The sequence below is a fragment of the Myripristis murdjan genome, chromosome 11 (assembly GCF_902150065.1).
Source record: "Myripristis murdjan chromosome 11, fMyrMur1.1, whole genome shotgun sequence".
NCBI lineage: Eukaryota > Metazoa > Chordata > Actinopteri > Holocentriformes > Holocentridae > Myripristis > Myripristis murdjan.
In genome coordinates this window covers 19,834,279-19,858,503 of record NC_043990.1, presented here as the reverse complement: position 1 = coordinate 19,858,503, position 24,225 = coordinate 19,834,279, and the positions used below count along the sequence as shown (strand labels likewise).

At 42.7% G+C, this 24,225-nt stretch overlaps 1 protein-coding gene across 2 annotated transcripts in view; it reads left to right on the top strand.

Moving 5' to 3' along the window:
* The first annotated feature begins 7,133 nt into the window (after positions 1-7,133).
* Positions 7,134-24,225, top strand: part of ankrd28a (ankyrin repeat domain 28a) — a 23,478-nt gene continuing 6,386 nt past the window's right edge. Inside the window, exons 1-16 of one of the 2 annotated variants that reach the window (XM_030063434.1) lie at positions 7,134-7,389; positions 15,939-16,022; positions 17,180-17,258; positions 18,193-18,263; positions 19,609-19,809; positions 19,889-19,976; positions 20,224-20,366; positions 20,670-20,777; positions 20,865-20,969; positions 21,830-21,908; positions 22,083-22,197; positions 22,554-22,636; positions 22,718-22,781; positions 22,975-23,043; positions 23,223-23,363; positions 24,103-24,214. In XM_030063434.1, the coding sequence (XP_029919294.1) occupies positions 7,363-7,389; positions 15,939-16,022; positions 17,180-17,258; positions 18,193-18,263; positions 19,609-19,809; positions 19,889-19,976; positions 20,224-20,366; positions 20,670-20,777; positions 20,865-20,969; positions 21,830-21,908; positions 22,083-22,197; positions 22,554-22,636; positions 22,718-22,781; positions 22,975-23,043; positions 23,223-23,363; positions 24,103-24,214 (1,569 nt within the window). In that variant the 5' untranslated portion in view covers positions 7,134-7,362. Of the gene's footprint in view, positions 7,390-13,270; positions 13,427-15,938; positions 16,023-17,179; positions 17,259-18,192; positions 18,264-19,608; positions 19,810-19,888; positions 19,977-20,223; positions 20,367-20,669; positions 20,778-20,864; positions 20,970-21,829; positions 21,909-22,082; positions 22,198-22,553; positions 22,637-22,717; positions 22,782-22,974; positions 23,044-23,222; positions 23,364-24,102; positions 24,215-24,225 lie in introns of those variants that run through there. The other variant, XM_030063433.1, reaches the window with a different exon arrangement.

Genomic DNA, 24,225 nt, shown 5'->3' with positions numbered 1-24,225 from the left:
CTCACACACCTCTCACAGGTTTTGCATTTCTCCTCAATATACTGAGCCATCTTTGGCCAGTAAAATCTAGCTCTGGCTAGTTCCAAAGTCCTCTCAATGCCCATATGCCCCGTCTCATCATGAACACCTTGGAAAGCTCGCTCTCTGACACAATTAGGCAGGACAAGTTGAAGGAAAGCTTCACCTCTCTGATTGAAAATCTTGCGGTACAGCACGTCATCAACAAGAACTAGTTTTGATCTCTCTCGGAGGAATAGCACCACCTCTGGCTGTTCGAGCCGCTTGTCTATTGTGTCACTGTCTAGATCACATGTTAAGATTTCTTTGACACGGGCCAGATTTTCATCCTCTCCCTGTAACTGCTGCCAGTCGCCTGTAGACATCCCTGGGAGTGTTGGCTGGCCTGGCCATTGTTGTGGCTCATCCAAATTGTCAGGGACAGCACTTTCACTACATAAGAGAGTTTCAATGGCAGGTATCTCACAGTCATATTCTGTACTCTCATCTGAGATTGCAAGGACTTTAACACCATGACGCATACATAGAGTGCCCATTGCCTCTCCATCAATGACACTGAACTCCTCAGGAGACAGACTAGCACAGTTCATGAGACTGGATATCTTTTTGTCCAACTCCACTGACTCCTCATCCTCATGTGGGTCCCCCTGAGGACGTCGTGACAATCCATCTGCGTCCGCATTAAGCTGGCCAGATTTGTAGTGGATATCAAAGTTGTAGACAGATAGAGCAGCGAGCCACCTGTGACTCGTGGCGTCCAGCTTGGCACTTGTAAGTACATAAGTTAAAGGGTTATTATCAGTCAACACCTTAAAGGTAGCCCCGTACAAGTAATCATTAAATTTCTCACTTATTGCCCATTTAAGTGCGAGAAATTCTAACTTGTGAGCAGGGTAGTTTTTCTCACTTTTAGAGAGCCCACGACTAGCATAGGCCACCACTCGAGGATAACCATCTTGGACTTGGTATAAGACCGCACCTAGCCCTGTGGTGCTGGCGTCGGTATGTACCACATAAGGCAAGCGCCAATCTGCAAACCCAAGTACTGGAGCTGACGTCAATTTTTCAGTGATGAGCTCAAATGCTTCCTGACAGCTACTGCTCCAATTACTTGTGAGATAAGGGGACTTGGGTCTTTTCCAGTGGCTCTGACTTTTGTGTCTGGGAGCGAACTCTCCTTTTAAGAGGTCATTGAGGGGCCTGACAATTTTGGAGTAATCACGGACAAATCTGCGGTAATATCCGGTGAAACCCAGAAATGATCTCAGTTCTCTAACAGTCTGAGGACGTGGCCACTCCCGGATGGCTGCTACTTTATCAGGATCTGGCTGAATCCCCTGAGCAGATATCACATGTCCGAGATATTTTACTTTTGTCTGGAAAAACTTGCATTTAGATGGGGACAATTTCAACCCGAAATCTGAAATGCGCTTCAATACTTTCATCAACCTCTCTTCATGTTGCTCCAACGAGTCTGAAAACACTATTAGATCATCAAGGAAAGTAATGACTTCCTGGAGGTTTAGTCCAGCCATTACCTTCTCCATTGTTCGTTGAAAGGTTGCAGGTGAGTTGGTCAGGCCCTGTGGCATCCTCCGGAATTGCCACGTACCGAAGGGGGTTGTGAATGCTGTCTTGGGCCGATCAGATGGCTCCACCTCCAGCTGATAATACCCACTTTTAAGGTCAAGTACAGTAAACCATTTTGAACCTGATAGCAATGTGAATGTCTCCTCAATACGAGGTAAAGGATATGCGTCCTTTTTAGTGAGGTTGTTCAGTCTTCGATAGTCTACAACCATTCTCAGGTCCCCATTTTTCTTTCGAACAAGCACTATTGGTGAAGCATAAGGACTAGTAGATTCTTCAATAATGCCTGCTGCCAAAAGGTCCTGCAAATGCCTTTTTAGGTCATTGAAATCTGCTGGTGAGACACGTCTTGTTCTTTCTTTAAATGGTACATGGGGCTCTAACTCAATACGATGAGTGACTCCAGATATGCCACCAACATCAAGTTCATGTCTAGAGAAAGCATGTGGCACTTCTTTATCCACCCTGGTTTGTATGTGTTCTTTAAGCTGTGCTGATATGGGGCTATCACCAAAGTCAAGCTCCAGGGTCTCACAAGTCTGTGGGGCCTCTTTAGAGGGAGAGACTGAGAGGGCGTGTGCCTGTAAGGTTTCAACATCTGGTAAGGCCTTAGGCATGGAGGGTGCTACTGGTATGGCCCAGTCAATGGGAGAACACTCTGCAATGACAGTTTTTGGGTGTAAAGTGATGTCATGCTCTGATAGATTTTTAACAGCTAGCTTAAACTTGTTATGAGACTCAGGTTTCACATCCACTATCTGATCATAGATTATCAAACCTCCAGGAGTGGAGAACTCCTCTGAGCCACTGACAAGAGCTTGAAACTGATCGCCTCTGGGCTTAGTGTGACAGATACCCTTTAATAATCCCGTCTCACCCTGTTTTAACCGCACTGGTACTTTGCTGCTGAGTGTCACACGAAGCACACAAACACCCTCTGTTCGGGGTTTTGTGTTTTCACAATATTGTGAGTATGCTATAGCCCAGTTAGCCTGGATTGGTAAGGTCTTAAGAAACGGTGTTCCACCTTTCTTTATGCAGTCTAGCACCAAAGGACGTAAAACGTTGGTTCCAACAAGAAGAGGGACTTTCTCATTGTAAGACTGATCTGGGCTCACTAATACTAAGGCTGAAACACGTTTGTCTGTACCACATGCGTGTTTGGGAAACTGGAGCTCCACTTCAATGTACCCTGAATATGGGACCGATTGTCCCGCTGCTCCCTCAATGTCAAGTACTTTCCCAATGGTGTAAAGCTGTCTATGGGATAGATGTTGGGAGTAGAAAGACTGAGATACAATAGTCACCTGTGCTCCAGAATCCATCAAACAGTGACAATGAACTCCATCCATCCAAGCTTCACTCTCACAGGGTTCTCCAACCAGACCAGCAGGGATTTGAGTGACATCTGCCTGTGATTGAGGCGGCTCAGACATACGGTAGTTAAAACAGGTGGAACTAGTTGGGACGTGAGCTCCTGCTTGTTCCCTAGCAGGAGCTCCTACATGTTTAAAGGTAAGTTAGACTGTGGGGCGACTTGTTGCTGGCCCTGTCTGCTGTTATGTCTCTCGCACAATTTCCTCTGCACCAAAACAGCATTAGGTGGGTTAGTACATTGCTGCAGCATATGGGAGTCCTCTCCACAATTGTAACAGAACTTCCTGATTTTTGTGCGCTGTTCTGTAGGCAGCAGAGGGCTTGGTGAAGTTATATTACTGGTCTTAGGGCTGTTTGAGGGTCTCTGCCCATCTTTTACATATCTGGGTCGCTGTGTAGTTTGAGGGGATGTATTTTTCCTGAGCTCAGCTTCTAATTGTCTGATTCTTTCCTCTAGTTGTTCTCTTATGACAGCATCTGGGACCTTTGAGACATTACTGCTTGTGACCTCAGACTCACCCATAGTCACCAGGGTCTTGGTGTGAACCTTTGTTGGTGTGACTCCCATGTGTCGCTTTCTCCGTACTTCCTTTAACTGACTCTCTTTCTCATGAGTTCTGATTTTAAGGAGCAACTCGGAGAAGGTGGGTGTCGACCTGAAAGGGTTGCTGAGCAGCTCTTTAAGGTGCAATGCAGTTATCAAACTATCATCCCAGCAGCCTCTAAGGAATTGCTTAAGTAACTGAGACTCAGCATCTTGTTTAACCACACCATCTTTTTCTATGATCTCCTGTAGTAATGCCTGAAGACGACGTAGATAATCAGAAGCTCTCTCTCCATTGTTTTGATGTGTCTCCAAGAATTGAATGTACAGTTCCTCCCCTCCCGTGACATTACCATAAGCATTGTCCAATTCCTGTAAGTAGGCATGTGGGGGCGCTTGAGGGCCGATGCCAAGGGCCACATTCAAGGCAGGCGTATGTAAACTATCAAGTAACGCACGACGCTGCTGCCCTTCAGAGAGAGCACTGTCATTTAGCACTTGTTTTGCACGAAGTCTCCACACACTGTAGTCAACTTCAGAAGGCGGTTTTGGGAAGTTGCCTGAAAAAGGGCGTTGCTCTTTGAGAGTGGGAGCATATGGGTGTGAGTCATGTTTTACAATGTGTTCAACAACAACACGTTGAACATCTGCAGGTACAGGGATAGTGAGGGAGGAGTCACCTTTTTGGGGCTGCACCTGACCTGAGACGTGGGCGGTATCATTAGTGGCCTTAGATAAAGGGTCAGAAGGCAGATGTGTTTTGAGGCGAGGGGCAGGGGTTGATGTTGCATGGCTCTTGTTAATGTCCATTTTTCCACAGATGTAACTTGCTGCACTCTGGCTCAAAGTAGCGGGGTTGACATTATAAGTGGCGGCCAACTCACTGATCTGCTCTTGAAAAGTGGCTGTCATATCATCAATTATACGAGCGAGAGGAGCTAGGTTTTCAGTAGATGCTGGCTCATCTACATTTTCTGTGCAATATTCCCCTACCAAAACAACGTCCCAATGAGAACCATCATCATTTGAGTACCCCCCTTCCACAAGCATTGGAGTTACAGTCTCAGTAAACTGACACAAAATGGTATCAGAAAGGTCATCAAGGTGCTGAATCTTCACTACATCATCCAATAAAGCAAATGCTTCCCTCACAGTTTTCAGGTTAACATCTGCCCCAACTCCCTTTATCACAACTGTACATTCTGGGTCAAATCCATACATGTCACACAGTTCCATTCTGTTTACCGGCTTTGACACAAACTCTCACATAAGAAATAACACAAGGGAAAATGATGAAAGGTTAGATACGCTCCAGTCCCTGTTCGGGCGCCATTTTTTTCCTTATGTAACCAAGTATCTATGTGTCTCTCTTTAAATAACCATAACAAAGATGAGATCTAATTCAAGTATATACTCAGCAGGAATTTATTTTGGGTCTGGCAGTAGTATGCTACCTAAGTCCATTAGAAGAAAAGAAAATACAAAATTTTATGGACTGGAACGTATCTCCTTTTTTTTTTCTTTTAATCAGAGTCTGTTTGTCCAACTCAATGATGCACTTGCATTGTAGAGATATAAACAACAACAAAATATATATATATATATCTCTTCAGCTTTGATATAAAACAAACAAACAAAAATTCTCTTGACAAATTGTTGTAATCCGCACTTGGTATTTCTTAGTCCAAAAAGAAATATATATATATTCCCAGTAGAGAAGAAAAAAAAAAAAATTGGGTACCCAAAAAAAATACTATAGAGCTCTATAGAGTAAAACAGTTTGTGGTACTCAAATGATCCACGAGCTGAGCTGAATGATGACTGATGACACGTCCTGTGGAACAGTGGTCCTGGGGAACTCTGTCTGGCTCCGGTCCACCCACGCTAACAGGGAAACAGCTAACAGGAAAAACAGCATAAAAACGGCAACTTGAAGTGAAGGTGGCTAGCGGAAACGGGCTACAGCTCAGCCACGTCTTTCCCCCTCTCAGCATCAGTCAAGTGCAAAATATTCTAAACTCTACAGAGTCATTACCATATTGAATGCACATATAAACAATTTAATCATTACAGCGACTCATTTAGAAGGCTGTTTGCCGTTAGTTCTCAACTATGACTAGCGATTAGCTCGCGATTAGCATCAAAACTGAAAATATATACTTACACATACACATTTACACATATATGCCAACATCCTCTTCTCACAACACAACATAATCACATAACATCAGTATATGCTCACCTAACAGGAAAAACAGCATAAAAACGGCAACTTGAAGTGAAGGTGGCTAGCGGAAACGGGCTACAGCTCAGCCACGTCTTTCCCCCTCTCAGCATCAGTCAAGTGCAACCCGCGAATTCCCTGCTCTGAGGTAGCCACTCTACAGCCGTAAAGCGGAGCTTAGTGTTGTAATTCTTAAAGAGACAGTGTACCTGTTGACACTAAAAACATTATGGCTAGATAACCAGTGGGTTACATAAGCACTGAACGATAGCCTTTTATTACCTCACAAAATAACGGGTGGGTCTCAAGGTAAACAGTATGGCACTTCAACATGTGGGTATGAAGCATGAAAATGTTTGAGAACCCCTGACTTACTGGACTCAGGGCAGTTTTCACTCTCATATTTAAAATATAAGCTTTGACACATAACAGGCAGTATGTGGCGGTGAAATTTTAGTTGTCATTGTTTGTTTTGGTTGTCAAAAGTTTGGCTAAATTTGATTATTTAAAAGCTGCAACTAGAGGTCATGCCTCTTGAAAACACATGTGGTATTAGACAGTCAAATACATTCTGATTTGCATTTTTAAAAGGGTTTTATTTGTTTGTTTTTTCACAACAGAATTCAAAAATATTTTGGGAGGAATTTGATTTCATAAGTTGCATCGTCATGCCCTCGCCCTGTTTACACCTTGCATTGAAGTCAAGCACATTGTGGCAGTTTGGATCTTAGCAAAGGATACAAAAACAAAATACTTAGAGCTGCATTCAGAATGCACGAACTTTTTTTTTTTTTTTTTAAATTATCCATGATGTGCAAAACAGCAAAATACAAACCCCCCCAAAACGGTTTATTCATTCTGAGTGCAGATCTGAGTATCTTGTATTGGAGGTCTCTCCTAAAAAGAGTAGTAGCCTACACTACAAAATGATTTTGTAAATGTGCATTTGTTTTGCTATAAATTCTACCTGCAAAGACTTTCTGCTGAACAAGACTACGAGGTAAGAAAACTGTCGAACCTCCAAAGAGGGAGTATAGGTATGATTCTCCTATATCATTTAATTGAGATGCACCTCAACTGAAGTAGCAGTTTCTAATTTTGCAATGGGAGCCCTGGGGACCCTTGGGAGTCTTTGGCCCCCACTTGGAAAACCACTTCCATAAGAGACAAAAATACCATAAAGCACAATGATATCACTATAATGCACCACACACATACCAGTCCCTATATAGGCATAGTGATTTTTAGGTCCATCTATTTGGAGGTCTTTGCCTTGAAAAGGCTCGGGAGCCCCTGGCTGGACTAACCAGTATCCTCATTGCTGCTGAGTGGACTGTCTCTCAGCCAATCACTAGTTGTGTAGTTGCCTCGTACGCCTGACGGTAGTGTTATTGTTGGTAAAATGTGCTGTTTGTTGACTGTTTTGTTTGGTCCTAACAAGCCCGCTTTGCCATTTGTGTCCCATGTTGTGGTGGGTTTGCTCATGGCAGGAAGGAAAAGGGGGAAGTTGCACCGCTTGACTTCTCTCCGGACAGCCTTTGCTCCTTCACTGACCCCCGTCATTTACAGTAACTCATAGGCGAGTTGCTGGCTGCCTTACACGGGGAATATGAATGTGTTGAAGATACAGGACCAGGTAACGTTATCCAACATTTAACTTTACAGTCAAACAGTGTCACTGTTAGCTAAGCCGGTCGGCTAACTTCACAGCTCTGTTAACGGTGAGGTGTTCATGTAACGTTAGTCAACACCAGTATCCTAAATAATTCAGCGTTACTGTAGCAGTGTCTAAAGCTAAGTTTACGTATAGTCAGCAAAACTACTAGTTTGATCAATTAAAGTTAAAAATACTGCTAGAGTTAATCTATCGTGCCACCGTGAACACATTATATCTAACACTGATCGTGGCTAACAGATTATCGGTACAGAAAATCAGTTAAAGAACTGGTTAACGGCAGGGCTTGCTAACGTTGGGGTTATTTGTAGCTAATGTTACGTCGGGGTGACGTTAGTTAATGTTAATGTTAAGCCCAGTTTACTTCAGTTGTCAGTTTTCCTCGATATTTTAACGTCAGGCTTTTGTATGTTGTTTCTACTGCTGCTGCTTGTGCTGGTGATGGACTGGAGAGCACAGCTGGATAGCTAACTTAGCTAGCTAACTAATGTTAGCTTTCTCTGCTTTCCTATCTGTTAGTTATAGGTTCGACTTTTATGGGATAAGCGGGTATTATTCTATAATGTGCCACCCTTTGTAATGTCACTAACTTGAATTACATTGTGGATTTCTGAATTGGGAACTAAGTGCTGCCTAATTTTCTACTCTGCGTTTTGCTTTGCCAGCTGTCTATTATAGCTCACTGCACACTTTCCCACTTGGAAGTTTGGCCAGTCACCTGTTGCCAAAGAGAAGGAAGCCTGTCAGACTAAAATAACAGGTGGTGCTGGTGCCAAAGTCTCCAGCTGAGGCCATGTTTTAGCTCTAGCCACTGTCCAAACCCCCAGATCAGCTGCTGTGAATACTGACCACTGAGGCAGTGATACACCGGGTGTCTCACAGGGCCACTGACAGGGTAACATATTTTTTGTGTTAATCACACCAGTCAGTTTGTTTCCTGGGGAACTATTTGAAAAGATTTTCCATCTTGTGGCTCACTTTATTGTGTTGTTGTTGAAAGTGTTGCCCAGTTTCACTGCCCACAAATTGCCTGGTAGATCTAATAGCAAGGCTGCATGTCATTTTGTTTGCCCAGCTGTCAAAAATATTGATAGTACTTTAAAGGAATCCACCAAAATGTCCTAGATAGTTAAGATACTTTTTGACTAGATGTACTCTTTGTGTCTCTGTTTGTTTGCGGTGGAGAAAGAGGAACGTTATTGTGAATGAGTGAAAAGTTCTTAGACCTTTTTTTATTGAGATCCTTTAGAATTGGTCTAAATGGGGATAGGGAAACACTGTCCTTAAGTTCTATGAACTTGAGTCAAAATGGGTCAGTGATGGTGCAGGGCTGTACCCTGTCCTGCTCTGACCATTCTTCCGGGCAGCCGACAGGCACGCCGCAAGCGGAAGAGTGTTTGTGATTAGATCCCCTGCTCCATTCTCTATTGTTCTCTGTATTGCTCGCTGACAGAGAGCTAGACAAAGAGACCAAAATAGCCGGACACTGATGCAGCCTGAGAGGGCCAGAGAGGGTAGGACTGAAGGGACACAACAGAATATCACTGCTGGCAAGTGCTCCCAGGACAGGCCCCTTTCTGTCCTCTAGAGGGCGTTCTGGAGCTTTGCAGTATGCCACAGTGTCATGAACCGGTCCTGACTGAGGAAAGAAAGAGAGGAAAGGAGGCTTTTGGGAGAGGTTGTGGCACACGTGCATGAACACATAAAGGTAAGCAGAAGGTCATACAAGACAGGGTATTTTGGTACCTTGTGTGTGTCTCTGGGGGTTGTCAGATGCATCCATAATGCATACATCAGCAATACCAAGGGTGTCAAGTGGCTGAAAGCAGGAGTGCCTCTGGGTACCATATAACATTGTGTGTTTGCATGGCAGTGAGATGTGCTGCCTGTGACCCAAACATGCACGGTGTCTATATCACTCTCCCACAGGTGACCTTTACCAGGAGCACAAGGCAAAACCTTGTGAGTGAACTTGGTAATTCAGAATAATACAGAACCTTTTGGTCCCCTAAAAATGAATTTAGTGTCAAACCTCACAGTGCATACGGCATTTTTATGGCGTCCTTAACATGGCCAGGATGTGTTTATTAGCTGAATTGTCCACCCAAGTTGACAATTTCTCCTTGCAAAGCCACAGTTGGGTCATCATACATTATGTAAATTTGTTTAGAATGTACAGCAATGGTAGATGAAATATGAATTAAATATATTAATTGGATATGAGATTGTCGCAGGAAAACAACAACAAAAAAAAGCCAGTAAATTTTAAATAGTGTGAATCTTTAGCTTGATATTGTTTCGTTTTAATTTATGATTTACCAGCTGGCAGTTTGATTTAATAATGATTTTTCATATTTAGAAGGATTAAATTTGAGTTGTAAACCATGATTTGAGTCAACAGTCTAGTTCAGTACTTTTAATCAAAATTTTATTTCCCAGTAAATAACATGTGCAGAACTTGTTATTTACTATCTTTTGTAATGTAATACAATAATGAAGCAAATGGTGAAGAAGAGCAGAAATTTGCAAATAAAGGTTGGCAGAGGAAGGTCAATGCACTGAAATGTTGCATAAATAAACTGTTAAAGTGCAGATGGTGTGCAGAAATGGAAAACAACAAAATAAGACTGGGCTGGGTGATATGGACAAAATCTAATACCATGCTATTTTTGACCAAATACCTAAATATTGGTATCGCTTTCAGAAGTTATTTGTGCAAGAGATTTTTGATAGACAGTCAATAATGTTGAGGTGATGATTAAGCAGGTAGAGGCAAATAATAGAACAGCTAAAACAATGTAATAAATTCAGAAAATTGCATCCCTTCATTGTCAAGCAGCCTTTAAAACCAGGAAAAGATGATCCCAGATGATCCTTACTCTTGTATCACAGTATAGACATAGTACTGATATATTGCCTCGCCTTAAACAGAATTACTTAAACATAATAAAAAAATTACTGACAACAATAATTGCAGGTTATAGTATTCTGATTTATTTTAAGAGTCATAAATCAATCGATTCAAAGTATTTCATATCAGGCAACAGTGAGAGTGATTCATTCTGTTTAGTCCTTTCAGCATATTGATTCAGTGGAATTGGCAGAATTTATAATCAATATATCATTGATATGAATATCAACAAAGTGATGAATGAATTGTTATACCCCTAATTCCTTTACTTACTAAAAATACATTTAGACAGTGTAAACTAGCCTTGCTGCAAACCTGCCTTTCAATGTGTGTGTGTGTGTGTGTGTGTGTGTGTGTGTGTGTGTGTGTGTGTGTGTGTGTGTGTGTGAAGGTGTGTGTGTGTGTGTGAAGGTGTGTAGGTGTGTTTGTTTTTGGACAGGGATTATATTGCATCCTGTGCACTGGGTCAGAGCCAGGCTGCATGCTTTAACTCATGCTGTCACACTATTCTGGAGAGCTTGTCTTGTCTTTGGGATTTTGAGTCTGTGTGTGTGTGTATGTGTGTATGTGGATGTATGTGAGAGAGAGGTTGAAAGATAAAGAGAGCATGGTGCATGCATCCTCTTGTTTTGATGGGAGCCATGATGAGGTGGGGTGAAGCTGTGTTTTTCTCCGACAAAAGCTCTGCATCAGCATTAACACAAAAGGTATTTTAAGCTCTGCCTGCGTCATGAAAACACAGACACACACACACACACACACACACACACACACACACACACACACACACATATATACATGTTTCCAATCACAATTTTAGGCTTTTCTGTGTGCTGACTACATCTTTAAACACACATGAACACACATGTGGCTCACAAAAACACTTATTTGCATTTGGCTGACAACAACAAACCTGCTCTGCATATTTCTTTGGGCTATGTTGTGGAGTTTATCCCTGGTGCTAGAAGCTATCAGTGGGATAGTTTGTTTATGTGCTCTGCTCTACAAACAGTACTCTATTTGTGCTTATGAGGCAAGTCTATACTGTCAGATCAGTGGCTGGAAGGGCAGAAGGGCTATGTCCTGTAGGCTGTATTTCATTTTAAGTTTGTGAATGGTAAGCCCATTAGACTCTGAATCTAGGCCTGCAGTCAACCTCCATCCAACTGCATCTCTCTCTCCTCTCTCCCTTGCTCTGTCCCTCCCTCTGAGTTAATGGGGTTGTGCGGCTAGGCCACATTGCTCTTTTTAGGATCTCTCTTGAATATGAAGGGGGGACTCACACACACACACACACACACACACACACACACACACACACACACACACTGGTCTTGTTAGCTACCCTCGCATTCTCTGGCAAAGCCAGTTTGTTCCAGTTTTATAATGAGGAGATGGGGACGTTTTGAAGCTATGCCACCGATACACCAAAGGGGATACAAACACACGCACACAGAGCTGGTATCCATTTTCCTTCATCTATTATGTTTCAAGAGGAGTGACCTGCTCTTCTATTTCAGCACGAACTTTTGGAAGCTGCGGGCCACTCATGTCTTATTCTGCTAATTCTAAAACTATTTCAACAGAGTAGCACACTTGATTTGGGTTGTGCCTTACTCTGTTGGTCACAGCATTTTAGATTGTCGCAGATTTGGCAATTGTCTATGGTATAAGATGTCTTTCTGTGCTTCAGACCTTGGGACAAAAGACTCAAATTGCACAACAACAAAGCTCAGAGCTGCGACTTCTCAGAGTACATTAGCAGTGGAGTAACAACACAACAGGGATCAGTAAATGAGAACACATGTACACACATTCCTTCCAGACCACTATACAGGATCCCAGGCATTCCACAACTTTGCTTTGGTAGCAGAAGGTACAGTAGGCACCACTCAGCAAGTGATCCTTGAATCACAGATGGCTGACAACAGCAGAGCTTACTGCCTCCGTGTCTAGTTCTTGCTTTTTGGAATCTTGTCTGTTTCTTTGCTTCTTGTTTTTTTTTTTTCTTTTTTCTTTTCTTTCTTCTTTGTCTGCAGTTTTATATTTCCTCTCATCTCTTTGGAGTCGTCTACTGGCTCTGTCAACTTTCCAAAACCTATTTGCCCTCATTGCTGCAATTTGTGCCCTTTTTGCCCTTTCCCCCATTCATCTTCCGGTTTCTATTTCTCTTCAATGGACTGGGCTGATTTGTGTGTTTCAGGACTCAGGGTACCTGCCTACAATTATTCTTTCTTTTTTGCCCTTTCACTCTCCCCCCTGCTACCCTCCCTTCTCCTTTCTCTCTCCCCTCCCCCTTCCATCCTCTCCCTCTCCCTCTGAAAGAGCTGGTTTCAGCAGTCTGTCTGAAAAGAGCGACACAGACCCACACAGACACAGGGTGCTACAGCTCCAGCATTGTCCGTGCTAATCACAGGGCCTCTGTGTGTGTGTGTGTGTGTGTGTGTGTGTTTTCATCTGACATGTGTGTGCCTGGCTGCAGCGCGGCAGTGAGGATATGTAGCTTCCTAGGCAGCCCAGTCCGCTGTGCCGCATGCCGCTTACCGCCACCATTACGCAAAGGAATTCCCTGCTGCCTCCGCTACTGCTGCTCACAGAGCTTGTGAGTGTGTGTTAGACAGAGGAGAGAAGAGACAGAGGAGACATGCAGCCCAGCAACACTGAAAGATAGAGGACAGAACTGGCTTTCACTTTGGATTTTACCTGAGGACGTGCAGTATGTGTTTACGAAGAAAGCACTGTGTTTGTGGGATATATTACTGATGTTTGTGCTCCAGAACTGGGCACATATGTGAAAGGGAACAGAGTGTTTTTGTGTGTGTGTGTGTGTGTGTGTGTGTGAGTGAGTGAAGGGGTGTGAGTGTGTGTGTGTGTGTGTGTGTGTGTGTGTGTGTGTGTGTGTTTGCTTCGGTGAGGGTGTTTTTGTTCCGGATGCGGTCGGAGCGGGCAAGCCGTGTGTGTATTGTGGTGCTGGAGGAGGTGGAGGAGGATGAGCCCTCTTCTTCAACCCCTCCTCCTCGCCCCAAATCGTCCCCAGACCGCAGATCCCATCATGCCTCTCGAAGGGCTGGCACTCAGGAGGACAAGGTGAGATCGGCCTGTTTGGTTGGTGCTCCGTTGACTTGCTCTGTATATCTTAGCTACGAGCTGTGCGTTTGGCTCGTGTTGGCAATACCTGGCCAGAAATGTCATCTTAGTTTTTTGTGATTGCTGAGATTTTACCAGGCGTTAGGTTTGGGTGCTAAAATTCATTTGGGATTTTGAGACAGCATTGCATTTCTAACAACATGGCCTGAAGTGTTAACATGTGCCGAAGTACATAGTTACACAATCTGCTGCATAAAAATACAGTGCAGCGGCAGTGTTCAACATATGGAGCTGAATATAGCACCAGTAAAATCACCAATATAGCCCTGCCATATGAGATGACTGCTGGATTATATATATTGTCAGCCAAGTCTATGCCTTTGTTCTCCAGTGTTGGCTATATGAGTGGTAAGCCTACTGTAGAGACATGATAATAAGCCTTTTCATCCTGTGAAAACTGCTCTTTGAAGTACACCGAGCAGGGCGAAGTCCAATAATAGAGCGAAGATATGCTGGCTCTGATGACAGGATTAGTTTGTTATTTCATGTCTACCTTTGTACGCCGGTATAGCTCCAGCAGTCATTATTGTAACAGGCAGGAGACAGATACCTACATGCCTGGCAGCCCTACTTATTTTTAGGAGGGTAGAGAAATGCGAGAGGGATGGGCAGAGAGACGGGGTGATAGGAAGTAGGTGGAGGGCAACACACTACTTAGAAAGTAGTGAATGGCATAACTTTAATGTCATTTTACCCTGGCTGCCATTGCTTGATGAAAGAGTGTGTGTGAGTGTGTGACAAGAGGAGTGTGTATCCAGTGGTTCCACAGACTTTAATAGAGTGCTAATGAGTGAAAAGCAATAAAACTTAAAAAGACTGGATGAAGAGCTTTCAAAATTGCTTGAATACATGAAGTATCCTACTTAAAATCATAAACAAGTGCCTAATTGTGTTTCACATGAGCAAAATGTTTCTGAAAACGTGAGCATCACCCTCCTGAATTACCATCAGATGTTCCTTCTATCAGTGAGCATGTATAGATGTTGCAATGACAGACTAAATATGTCATACTGTATTGTTTTGCCATACAGTATAATTACAATTTGTATCAGTGCTATTGCTATAATTAGTATTATTGCACTTGTTCACTGTTAATAATCCCAGACTTTTGGCACATTTGCAGCGTTTAAACACATAATCCATTTTTAATGTTCACTATAATTTCCATCAGTCACTATGCTGTTATGAGGGACAAAATAATTTTTATTTCACTTTTGGTATCTGATATCATAAAGGCTAATAATTAATAATTGTGATCAAGTAGCTAAATAACCATGATTATTAATTTAACCACTACAGTGCAATCTCACTATCCTTTCAGGCAGTATATTGTGACACAAAATAGCACCCGTGTAACAGATTATCTGCCAGAATTTCATATAAAAATAGCAAAGCAGTTCTCATTCATCTGTTATGGATTTTCAGCTACCATATATTAGATGGATCAAGATGGATCAAGGAAGACACACATAATTTATGCCAGTCTCCTTCTTGCTGACAAATTTGTTTTAATTTTACCTGTATATTGGACCTAGCATCATAAAGCGAATCAGGATCTGATATGAGCATATTGTAACTCTTTACGTTGTAGTGTTGAGCGTTAGAGTGCATGCAGAGTGCATGAGATCTCGGTTCTGCAGGCTTACACAGAACAAAATGTTCAAGTAGGATCAGCATGGTGAAAATCAAAAATGTGAACATGAGTTGTTGGTAAATATGCCGGTGTGCGGTTGCATTGCCCGCCCTAACATCTTGAAGATGTATGCATGCATGTCGTTGAGCAATGTTGTTTACAAATCCTTGCCTGTTAGTATCAGGCAGCACCATGCTCTCACGCTCACACCTGTTGTTTACATTAACACACATGCAAAAGACAGATGGACCTGAACTGAGACATACACATGTTGAGGATGGTTTTATTTCTCTGATTCACTTCACCGTCAACACTCCTGAAGATCCTGCATTTGCTTTCATACTCCCTATAGTTCCTTCCTTTGCCCTTACTCTGTCTTATCATTTTGTTTAGAAGCTGTCCCAATGCAAGGTTTTGGAGCAGAGGAGATTGTTTAGTGTGGAAACATTAGCTTAGTCATTGTGTCATCATGCCACTTGTCTTTTACAACACTATTTACATTCTTATCAGCTGGCCTCACACCAGGTGGCAACACAGCAGCACATGCTTTAACCCCTTACACACTTGGACAATGTGTGTGTGTTTTTGTATATATGTGTGTGTGTGTGTGCATGGGTACTACCATGCTGTATGCTGCAGCTGCTGCTCTAAACAAACAGGCAGTAAGTACGCAGCCATTTGTGGCCTATGGCAATGTCCCCATCCTTGGATTATGGTGTCTGTGTGAGAGTATGCTGGCGCAGGTAATTGCTGCGTTGCAAATCTAGGATGTTCAACCCATACATCAGGACTAATTTGTGTCTGTGTTTGTCTCTGCAGCCGTCTCTTTTGAGAGCCATCTTCAATGTGGACCCCGATGAAGTTCGTGCCCTCATATTCAAGAAAGAGGATGTCAATGTGCAGGTGCAATCATTTTATTCAGCTTCAGATTTTACCAGACCATCACAAACTTTCAGTTATTTGAAAAAAATCCTCTGTTTTCCATTCATTATCTTTCTACTATTTTGTTTTGTCCTGATGACAGCCCTTTGTTTTTGTCTCTGATACCTTCACATTTCCAAACAAACAATGTCCAGAGAGAAGCAGTCGGCTAGCAGGCAACTATTGATTTGGGCTCCTATCGACTGATTGACTGACTGAGAGTGCCTTTTGGCAGGTTCTTACTTTCACCTCTCATATAACTGTCAACAAGGGCAGAAAGCATGGACGGATAATAATACTCAGCCACATCCTAACATTTAAGGACACAACTCTCTCTGTCCCATGGGTTTTTTCTCATTACACTCTCCCTGCATCCCCAGTGTTTTTGACTTTTTTCCCTCAATGTGACTCCACATCTTTCGGTTTCTGTTTCTCTCCTGTGGGTCTGTAATGCTGGGGTCATCACACTGAGTCTTCCTGGAGTCAGCAACACTGGCTCAAATCTATCCCAGTCACATGATATTGTTTATAGCCCCACTCTGCTGATTGCCCTCTAATGCATCGAACGGAGAAGGGGACGGAGGGAGGGAGGGATGGTAAAAGAACGATGGATGCATAAAGGCGTAGATGCAGCGGGACAAAGAGATGGTCCACTCTCTCCAGTCTGACAGACGTGGTTGCATGGTTGGTTAGCCCTGCAGATAGGAAGTGACAGATGAGCCGGTGAAAGATGAGTCGAAAGCAAACCGAGAAACTGTTCAGCCTGCTGTAGAGGCGGCAGCTGAAAACACTGGCAATAAAATGACAGAGGAAGCACAGAAAGTGGGATGGGGGGGAGGGAGGACAGAGGGCTGATTGTTGGAGTGATGGAGCGAACTAAGGAATAAGAATGAACAGATGACAGAGGGTTGTTCCCTTGTTGATCTGGTGTCGTGTTTCTTTTGGTTTCCCATGGTGTGTGGCCTATTGATTATAGATATGTGATGTAGCCTTTCACACAGTTGTAATGCGTGTGAGCATGTGGTGTATGGCACTTTTGTTTGAGAGGGAGAAAGAGGGAGAACTAATGTCCATGTTTTATTGTGTGTGTGTGTGTGTGTGTGTGTGTGTGTGTGTGTGTGCGATGGAAATCCTGTTAGGACAATGAGAAGCGGACCCCCCTGCATGCTGCAGCCTACCTGGGAGATGCTGAGATCATTGAGCTGCTTATCCTTTCAGGTAAAACACTGGATCACAACTCTCAAAGCAACGAAGGGTCTTTCTCTTTATTCAAATGTCATCACTTTCTCTTTGTTAAGATATTGTTATTTTTCATAAGAAAACAGTCAAAACAAGTGAAACTACACTGTAAGTTTCACATTTTTTTTACTGAACACAAGTTGGAATGCACACAAATAATACTAAATGAATCAATGAGATGGATATATTTTGTGGTACAGTTTGTTTAGCTAATAATCTAGCTGTTAGGGTTAGGGTCCTGCATAGTCTCCTATCAATTTACCTTGTAATCCACTTTCCGCCCATCCTGCTGCTTTCCCTGAACTCCTCAAAGTCCCTCCACTTGTGTTCCTCATGTTTCTCAGCCTGCCACGTTGCTCTTTGCCCCCAGTGGCTTCCATGCATGTGTGTCTGGGACTGTCACTTTCCTCTTGGTGTCATTGCGCATGATTTATCACTCGTCTGATTGGGAATGTGCCCTGTTTTCCTGTAAAGTCAGCTGAGCAGGTCAGGAGGTGGGGCCAATGTTGACATACAAACACTCACGAGTCGGGGAAGGGGTGTGTGTACGTGTGTATGTGTGCGTGTGTTTTGGTTCATCAGTGACGTGAAAGGGGTAGCAACAGGTGCAGTTTCAGGGCTATTTTAATGCCCTCAACAGTGCCTAAAGGTATCATAGGAGTTTTGTACCCCCCCCAGGCAGTAGTTGCTCACAGGATCCCCCCTCCCATAAGACATGGAGAGACTTTTAACCTTTTACTTTCCCTTTTAGCTTTCTGCTCACGTGTGCTCTTGCTTTCTCTTTCTGTTAATCCTCCTGATGTTTTTTCAAGGCTTTAACATATTTTCCAAACTGTGGTTGAAAGCGTGACATTTTTTATCTCTCTCTCTCTCTCTCTAATGCTTTTAACCCCCCACCCCCCACACCCCCAAGGAGCCAGAGTTAATGCCAAAGATAACAAGTGGTTGACTCCTCTTCATCGAGCTGTCGCCTCTTGTAGTGAGGTAACACATCACACACACACAAACAGCACACACCAATGTGTACTCCTGTGACTATTAAACCACTCTGGTATATACCATTGTGGCTGAAAATGTTCACACACACACACACACACACTAGTAAGACCTTTGATGTTCGCTGTTGAAATATTCTCATGAACACTACTGAGATATTATATGTTCATATATATTACTCAAAAATTCTCATATACATTATTGAAATGCTTGTGCATACACAGATGATGTGTAAATGTAACCTGTTACATACACCGCTGAAAACCTGCCTGCTCAGAATAGCATGCACTCACACATGCATACATGAACACGCACACACACTCATGAACACACTGCAAGCATTTGAATGTGCCTTGGTAAAACATTGAACTGTACTTGCAAATAGACACATCTTCTCTCAAACCAGGGTGTCTGGAGGTCCTTAAAAAGATTAAAAATGTCTTAAATTCAGTTTTACAAATATTAAGTCTTAAAAGTCTTGTAATAGTCTTAAATTTTAATTCATGGGCTCTTCATTTATACATAACATTTCATGTAATTTAATTAATCCATCTATTTCTTTTATTCAAACTTATTCAAGTTCTTTGACAGCAGACTCTTTTCTACTGAACCTAATACTGCCTTTATACTTACCTGTCATACTTACATAGCAGTATAGACAAATCCCAGAAAACCCCTCAAACCAATTGTCCTAAATTCCTTGGAAAAAGTAATGGATTTATTATAGCATCAGCTACAATAATATACACAGCTAATAATTAGGAAACATGCAACAGTTCACTGAATCATATAGTTAACATACCATATCCCTACCTGATACTTACCTCTCCACTAAACTAAATATATAATAGTTACCTTTATACTTAACTGAAATTTAAATTTGAAAGAAAAAGATCATTTGCCTGAAGATCAGTCTTTAATTTTAGTTTTTTCTTAGGGCAAAGGAGTATCATCAGGACCAAATGTATCATCATTGTTGTATCATGAGCATCAAATTTAACTCTGATTAGGGCTGGATGATCTATAGGAAATATGAAATTGTAGTATGGCAAAGTGAAATATCTAAATCACAGCAGCTGCAATCTTTTGATAAAGGTTAAATGTGTGACAAAATATTGTTATAAATAAAGTATTTTGGTCCTACTGAGATGTTCTGGTCTATAAATTAGATTTTCCAGATGTATGAAAACATGTTTGTTTGGGTACAGACTCCACATATTTTAATAGCTTTTTCAGTGAAAATGAAAATTTCAGCACAAAAATTATCGTTAAAATCATGAATCATACCGCAGTTGCAATATGTTTAAAATGAATTACAATATGATTTTTTCAGGATGCAGTGTCTGTGCTATTGAAGCACAGTGCTGATGTCAATGCCCGGGACAAGAACTGGCAGACGCCGCTCCATGTTGCAGCGAGCAACAAGGCAGTGCGCTGTGCCGAGGCGTTGGTTCCACTGCTCAGCAATGTCAATGTGTCAGACCGGGCAGGGCGCACGGCCTTGCACCACGCTGCCTTCAGCGGACATGTAGAGGTTGGTCACACACACGTGCACACACACGTACACATATAAGCCTTAATTAGGTGCTGACATGTATGTGTTTGTATTTCAGATGGTGAAGCTGCTGCTGTCCAGAGGAGCCAATATTAATGCATTTGACAAGAAGGACAGGAGAGCCATCCATTGGGCAGCCTACATGGGTAAGACTGTAGTTATTTTGGGTTATCGTTCAAATACACATCACAGTAGATGAATCCATTACATCTAGCCACTACACGCACTCCTGTCTATGTATAATACATTTAGATTAGCTGTAAGTTGTATCCTCCTACCTCCTGTACAAATAATGGGTTCAGCTTAGTTTCAGAAAACAAAATAGGACCAGTACCCTCAAATACAAAATGTGCATGTTTGATTTTCTGAATTCCTCCCCTGGGCCCCATGCAGGTCATCTGGAGGTGGTGAAGTTACTGGTGGACAGCGGAGCAGAGGTGGACTGTAAGGACAAGAAGGCCTACACCCCGCTCCATGCTGCTGCCTCGAGTGGCATGAGCAGCACCGTGCACTACTTGCTGGGCCTGGGGGTCCAGGTCAGAACACACACACACACATGCACACACAAGCATGTACACACAGATGCACAAACAGACAGCGATGCACATACAGCATTTAACGGCTCAGTATTGTCTGTGCTAATCACAGGAACACTGTATTCACACATATATATCTGATATTATCTGCAACAGATTTTTTAGAGTAGCTAACAATTGACATTGTCCTCAGCATGCATTTTGTGTGACATAACTTCTTTGTCCTGAAATGATGGGCTGTCTCTGACAATAGTTTATATACGAATGCACACTCAGACATACATTGACCCTCTGTCTGTATAGATCAACGAGGTGAATGCCTATGGTAACACCCCACTCCACGTGGCCTGTTACAATGGACAGGACGTGGTGGTCAACGAGCTCATCGAGGCTGGGGCTTGTGTCAACCAGGTATGTGTATGTCTCTGTGTCAGTTAGTGTGAGCGTGGGGTCTGTCCATGTTTGTGTGTGTAATTGTTATTTACTGGCCTTTCTCAGGTGAACGAGAGGGGTTTCTCTGCTCTCCACTTTGCCTCTTCCTCCCGCCAGGGGGCGCTGTGCCAGGAGCTGCTGCTTGCCAACGGAGCCCATGTCAACCTGAGGGTGGGTACTCAGACACAATACAAACACACACTCTAGCACACATTTACTGCAGTATTAGTGTTTCCTGTGTCATGGAATTTTGAAAAGTCCATTCCACACAGAGAAAGTCAGTGAATTCTGAAGTGCATTTAAAATTTTGGTCAAGGAAAAAAAAAAGTAATGGCTATACAGGTCATGAAAATTCAACATTTTGGACATTTTGGACAAGTCAAGAAATTTTATATTTGACATAGAATGGGAATCCAATTTAAATACCCTATATCATGATGTAAATAAATAGATAAAACACTGATCTGAACCAGTGCCTCAGAATCGAGACACTCCTAGCTCCTTTATTTTGTGGAAACACTGGTCAGCAGAAAGCTCTGAGCTACTGTTTACACATGAATGCTGCTTTGTAGCTGACCGATAAAATGACAGTGTTCTAAACACTGTGTTAGCACTGATGGAAACTAGTATTTGGACCACATAGCCTCAAGATGCAAGGCCATATGGAGGATGGAGGATGGGGGGAGCTGACTCCCTCAGGCTGCAAGCTGCTCAAGATGTGTGTGTGTGTGTGTGTGTGTGTGTGTGTGTGTGTGTGTGTGTGTGTGTGTGTGTGTGTGTGTGTGGTCCACAAGGAGATATAAGACAGCTTTTATTTGTTCTGAGCACTAAACAATAGGTTTGTAACCTGTTATTTAGAGTATGTAGAGGACTCAACTGCAGACACTGACATGATGTCTCTTGATGTTCTGCAGCACTGATATTTTGTCATTTTTCCATCAAAAATGCAATAATGGGCTGCTCTTTCCTCCCCATTTTTCTGCCTTCTGTTATCTTCTCTATCTCTTTCTCTCCTCTCACACTCCATCTAGAGTAAGGATGGTAAGACTCCCCTCCACATGGCAGCTGCCCATGGCAGGTTCTCTCGCTCTCAGGCCCTTATTCAAAATGGTGAGAGCACCGTTAATGTGTGCTATCCTCTTAATGCTTTGTTTAGGATGTATGATATGTGCTGCTTGTAAATTGAGTTGGCATGACTTGCAAAATTTTCTGCGTGCATCTTTTTTTGTGGATGTCTTATTTGTACTGACAAGAATGTAAAAGTGTATGCCTACGTGTGTTCAGGAGCAGAAATTGACTGCGAGGACAAGAGTAGAAACTCTGCCCTTCACATTGCCGCCCGCTACGGCCATGAGCTTATCATCACTGCACTCATCAACCATGGAGCCGACATGACCAAGTTAGTTATAATGCACACTGATCTCTCTCTCTTTCTCTCGCTCCATCTTTTTCTACTAAATTCAGTGTGCTCTAGTGCTAAGAAGCAATACAAAATGCTCTTTCAAATAAGAGCAGATTAGCAGTCTACAGTGTTATTTTGCCATTCATTGATATGTGCTAGTCAGCAGACCTTGCATCTACAATTGTGCATTGACTCCTTACGCCACCTAGATAAGTAACATTTTGAGGACTGGTGAGGTTGTTGAACTCAGGGTGTCATTTTCTTTCTTTCTGATCATAAATGCACACACGCAGTCACACCTCATCCTCCTGGTCTTATGATATCTGTGTAATAAGTGCCTTTTTTCTGTGCAGGAGAGGTATTCATGGGATGTTCCCCCTCCATCTGGCAGCTCTCAGTGGTTTCTCAGATTGCTGCAGGAAGCTGCTGTCCTCAGGTACACTCACGCTGGCACCATTCTTACCACTGGCAACACCAGGTTGACATCTAAATTGACGCTGATTACATATTTGCTCAGGCTTTGATATTGACACCGCTGACGACTTTGGTAGGACCTGTCTGCATGCGGCTGCAGCTGGAGGGTGAGTCACCATTTCTTTTCGCTGTCTCACCATTACACAGTGTTTAATACCAGCTATTTAATACATGTTACATATTCAATTTGACATATTTTTATTTATAAAGAGCAAAAATCCCAACATTTTCTTTGCCTGCAGTCTCTTGGATTGGTATGGCAACATAACAGTGGTTGTTTGATTGTATTTCTTCAAACAGGAACCTGGAGTGTCTGAACCTGCTCTTAAACACAGGAGCTGATTTTAACAGGAAAGACCAGTTTGGAAGGTGAGTGCTTTATCTTGACCGTCAGTATAACCATAGAATGATCATGTAATCACAAAGTGCTTGGAAAATAAATAAATAAGAGCTAAAGAAAGAGGAAGAAGGCAATATTTTGAGGACGGCGGATATGTACTCCCTCCTGACATAAGTAATGGTTAATGTTGAGTTCTTGCCCATCCCAGGACTCCTCTCCACTATGCATCAGCCAACTGTAACTACCAGTGTGTGTTTGCCCTCGTCGGCTCCGGGGCCAGCATCAATGAGCTGGACCAGAGAGGCTGCAGTCCTCTGCACTACGCTGCTGCAGCAGACACTGACGGAAAGTAAGTTCTGCTGTGTGTGTGTATGTGTCTGTGTGTGAGCGTGTGTGTGTGCGTCTGTTAAGGCAAAACATTTAATCAAAATATTATCAGAATGGCAATATAGCCAAGTGTAATATCCAAATCGCAGGAGCTGCAATTTTTTAATAAAAGTAAAATGTGTGACAAACCATTCTTGTAAATAAAGTATATTGGTGCTACAGAGATGCCCTGGCCTACAAATTGTAGGCCAGGGCATCTCTAGCAAAGCAGTCTAAGTGCAGGGAATGTTGAATGTCATTTCCATTGTGTGCTTGTGTGCTGTGTGATTGGTTATGTTGGCTCCTGCTGTGTTTGTTGATGCTTTCACAAGTGCATGTCGCAACCACTGTCAATAATGTAGATACAAGTTAGTAGCACATGAGCAAACACTGGGATGTCGTAATTGGAAGTACAAACGTTTGTAAATATCGATGATACCTGAGTCTGAATTGTGATGTTTCATGCCAGCAGAAATGGTTCCTTTCCGTTTTGGCAGCAGTATCTTTTCTCCTTGTTCTGTTGTTGAACTAGAAAGCACGTTCTCGATATGTAGTCTGTGTAGTTGTATAAATGTTTGATGCTTTCAGGTTGCTATGGCTGCCCCCTATTTCCGACCACTTGAATGACGATCAAGTCAGAAGCTTGCACTTCCCATGTCAGATGTATGAGTTTCTGACATGGACTTGAAGGCACTATCTGATTGTGCTTTCTCTTTTTCCAGGTGTGTGGAGTACCTGCTTAGGAACAATGCTGATCTGGGAGTAAGAGACAGACAGGGCTACAGTGCTGTGCACTATGCCTCAGCGTATGGACACACATTCTGCCTGGAACTGGTGGGAACAAA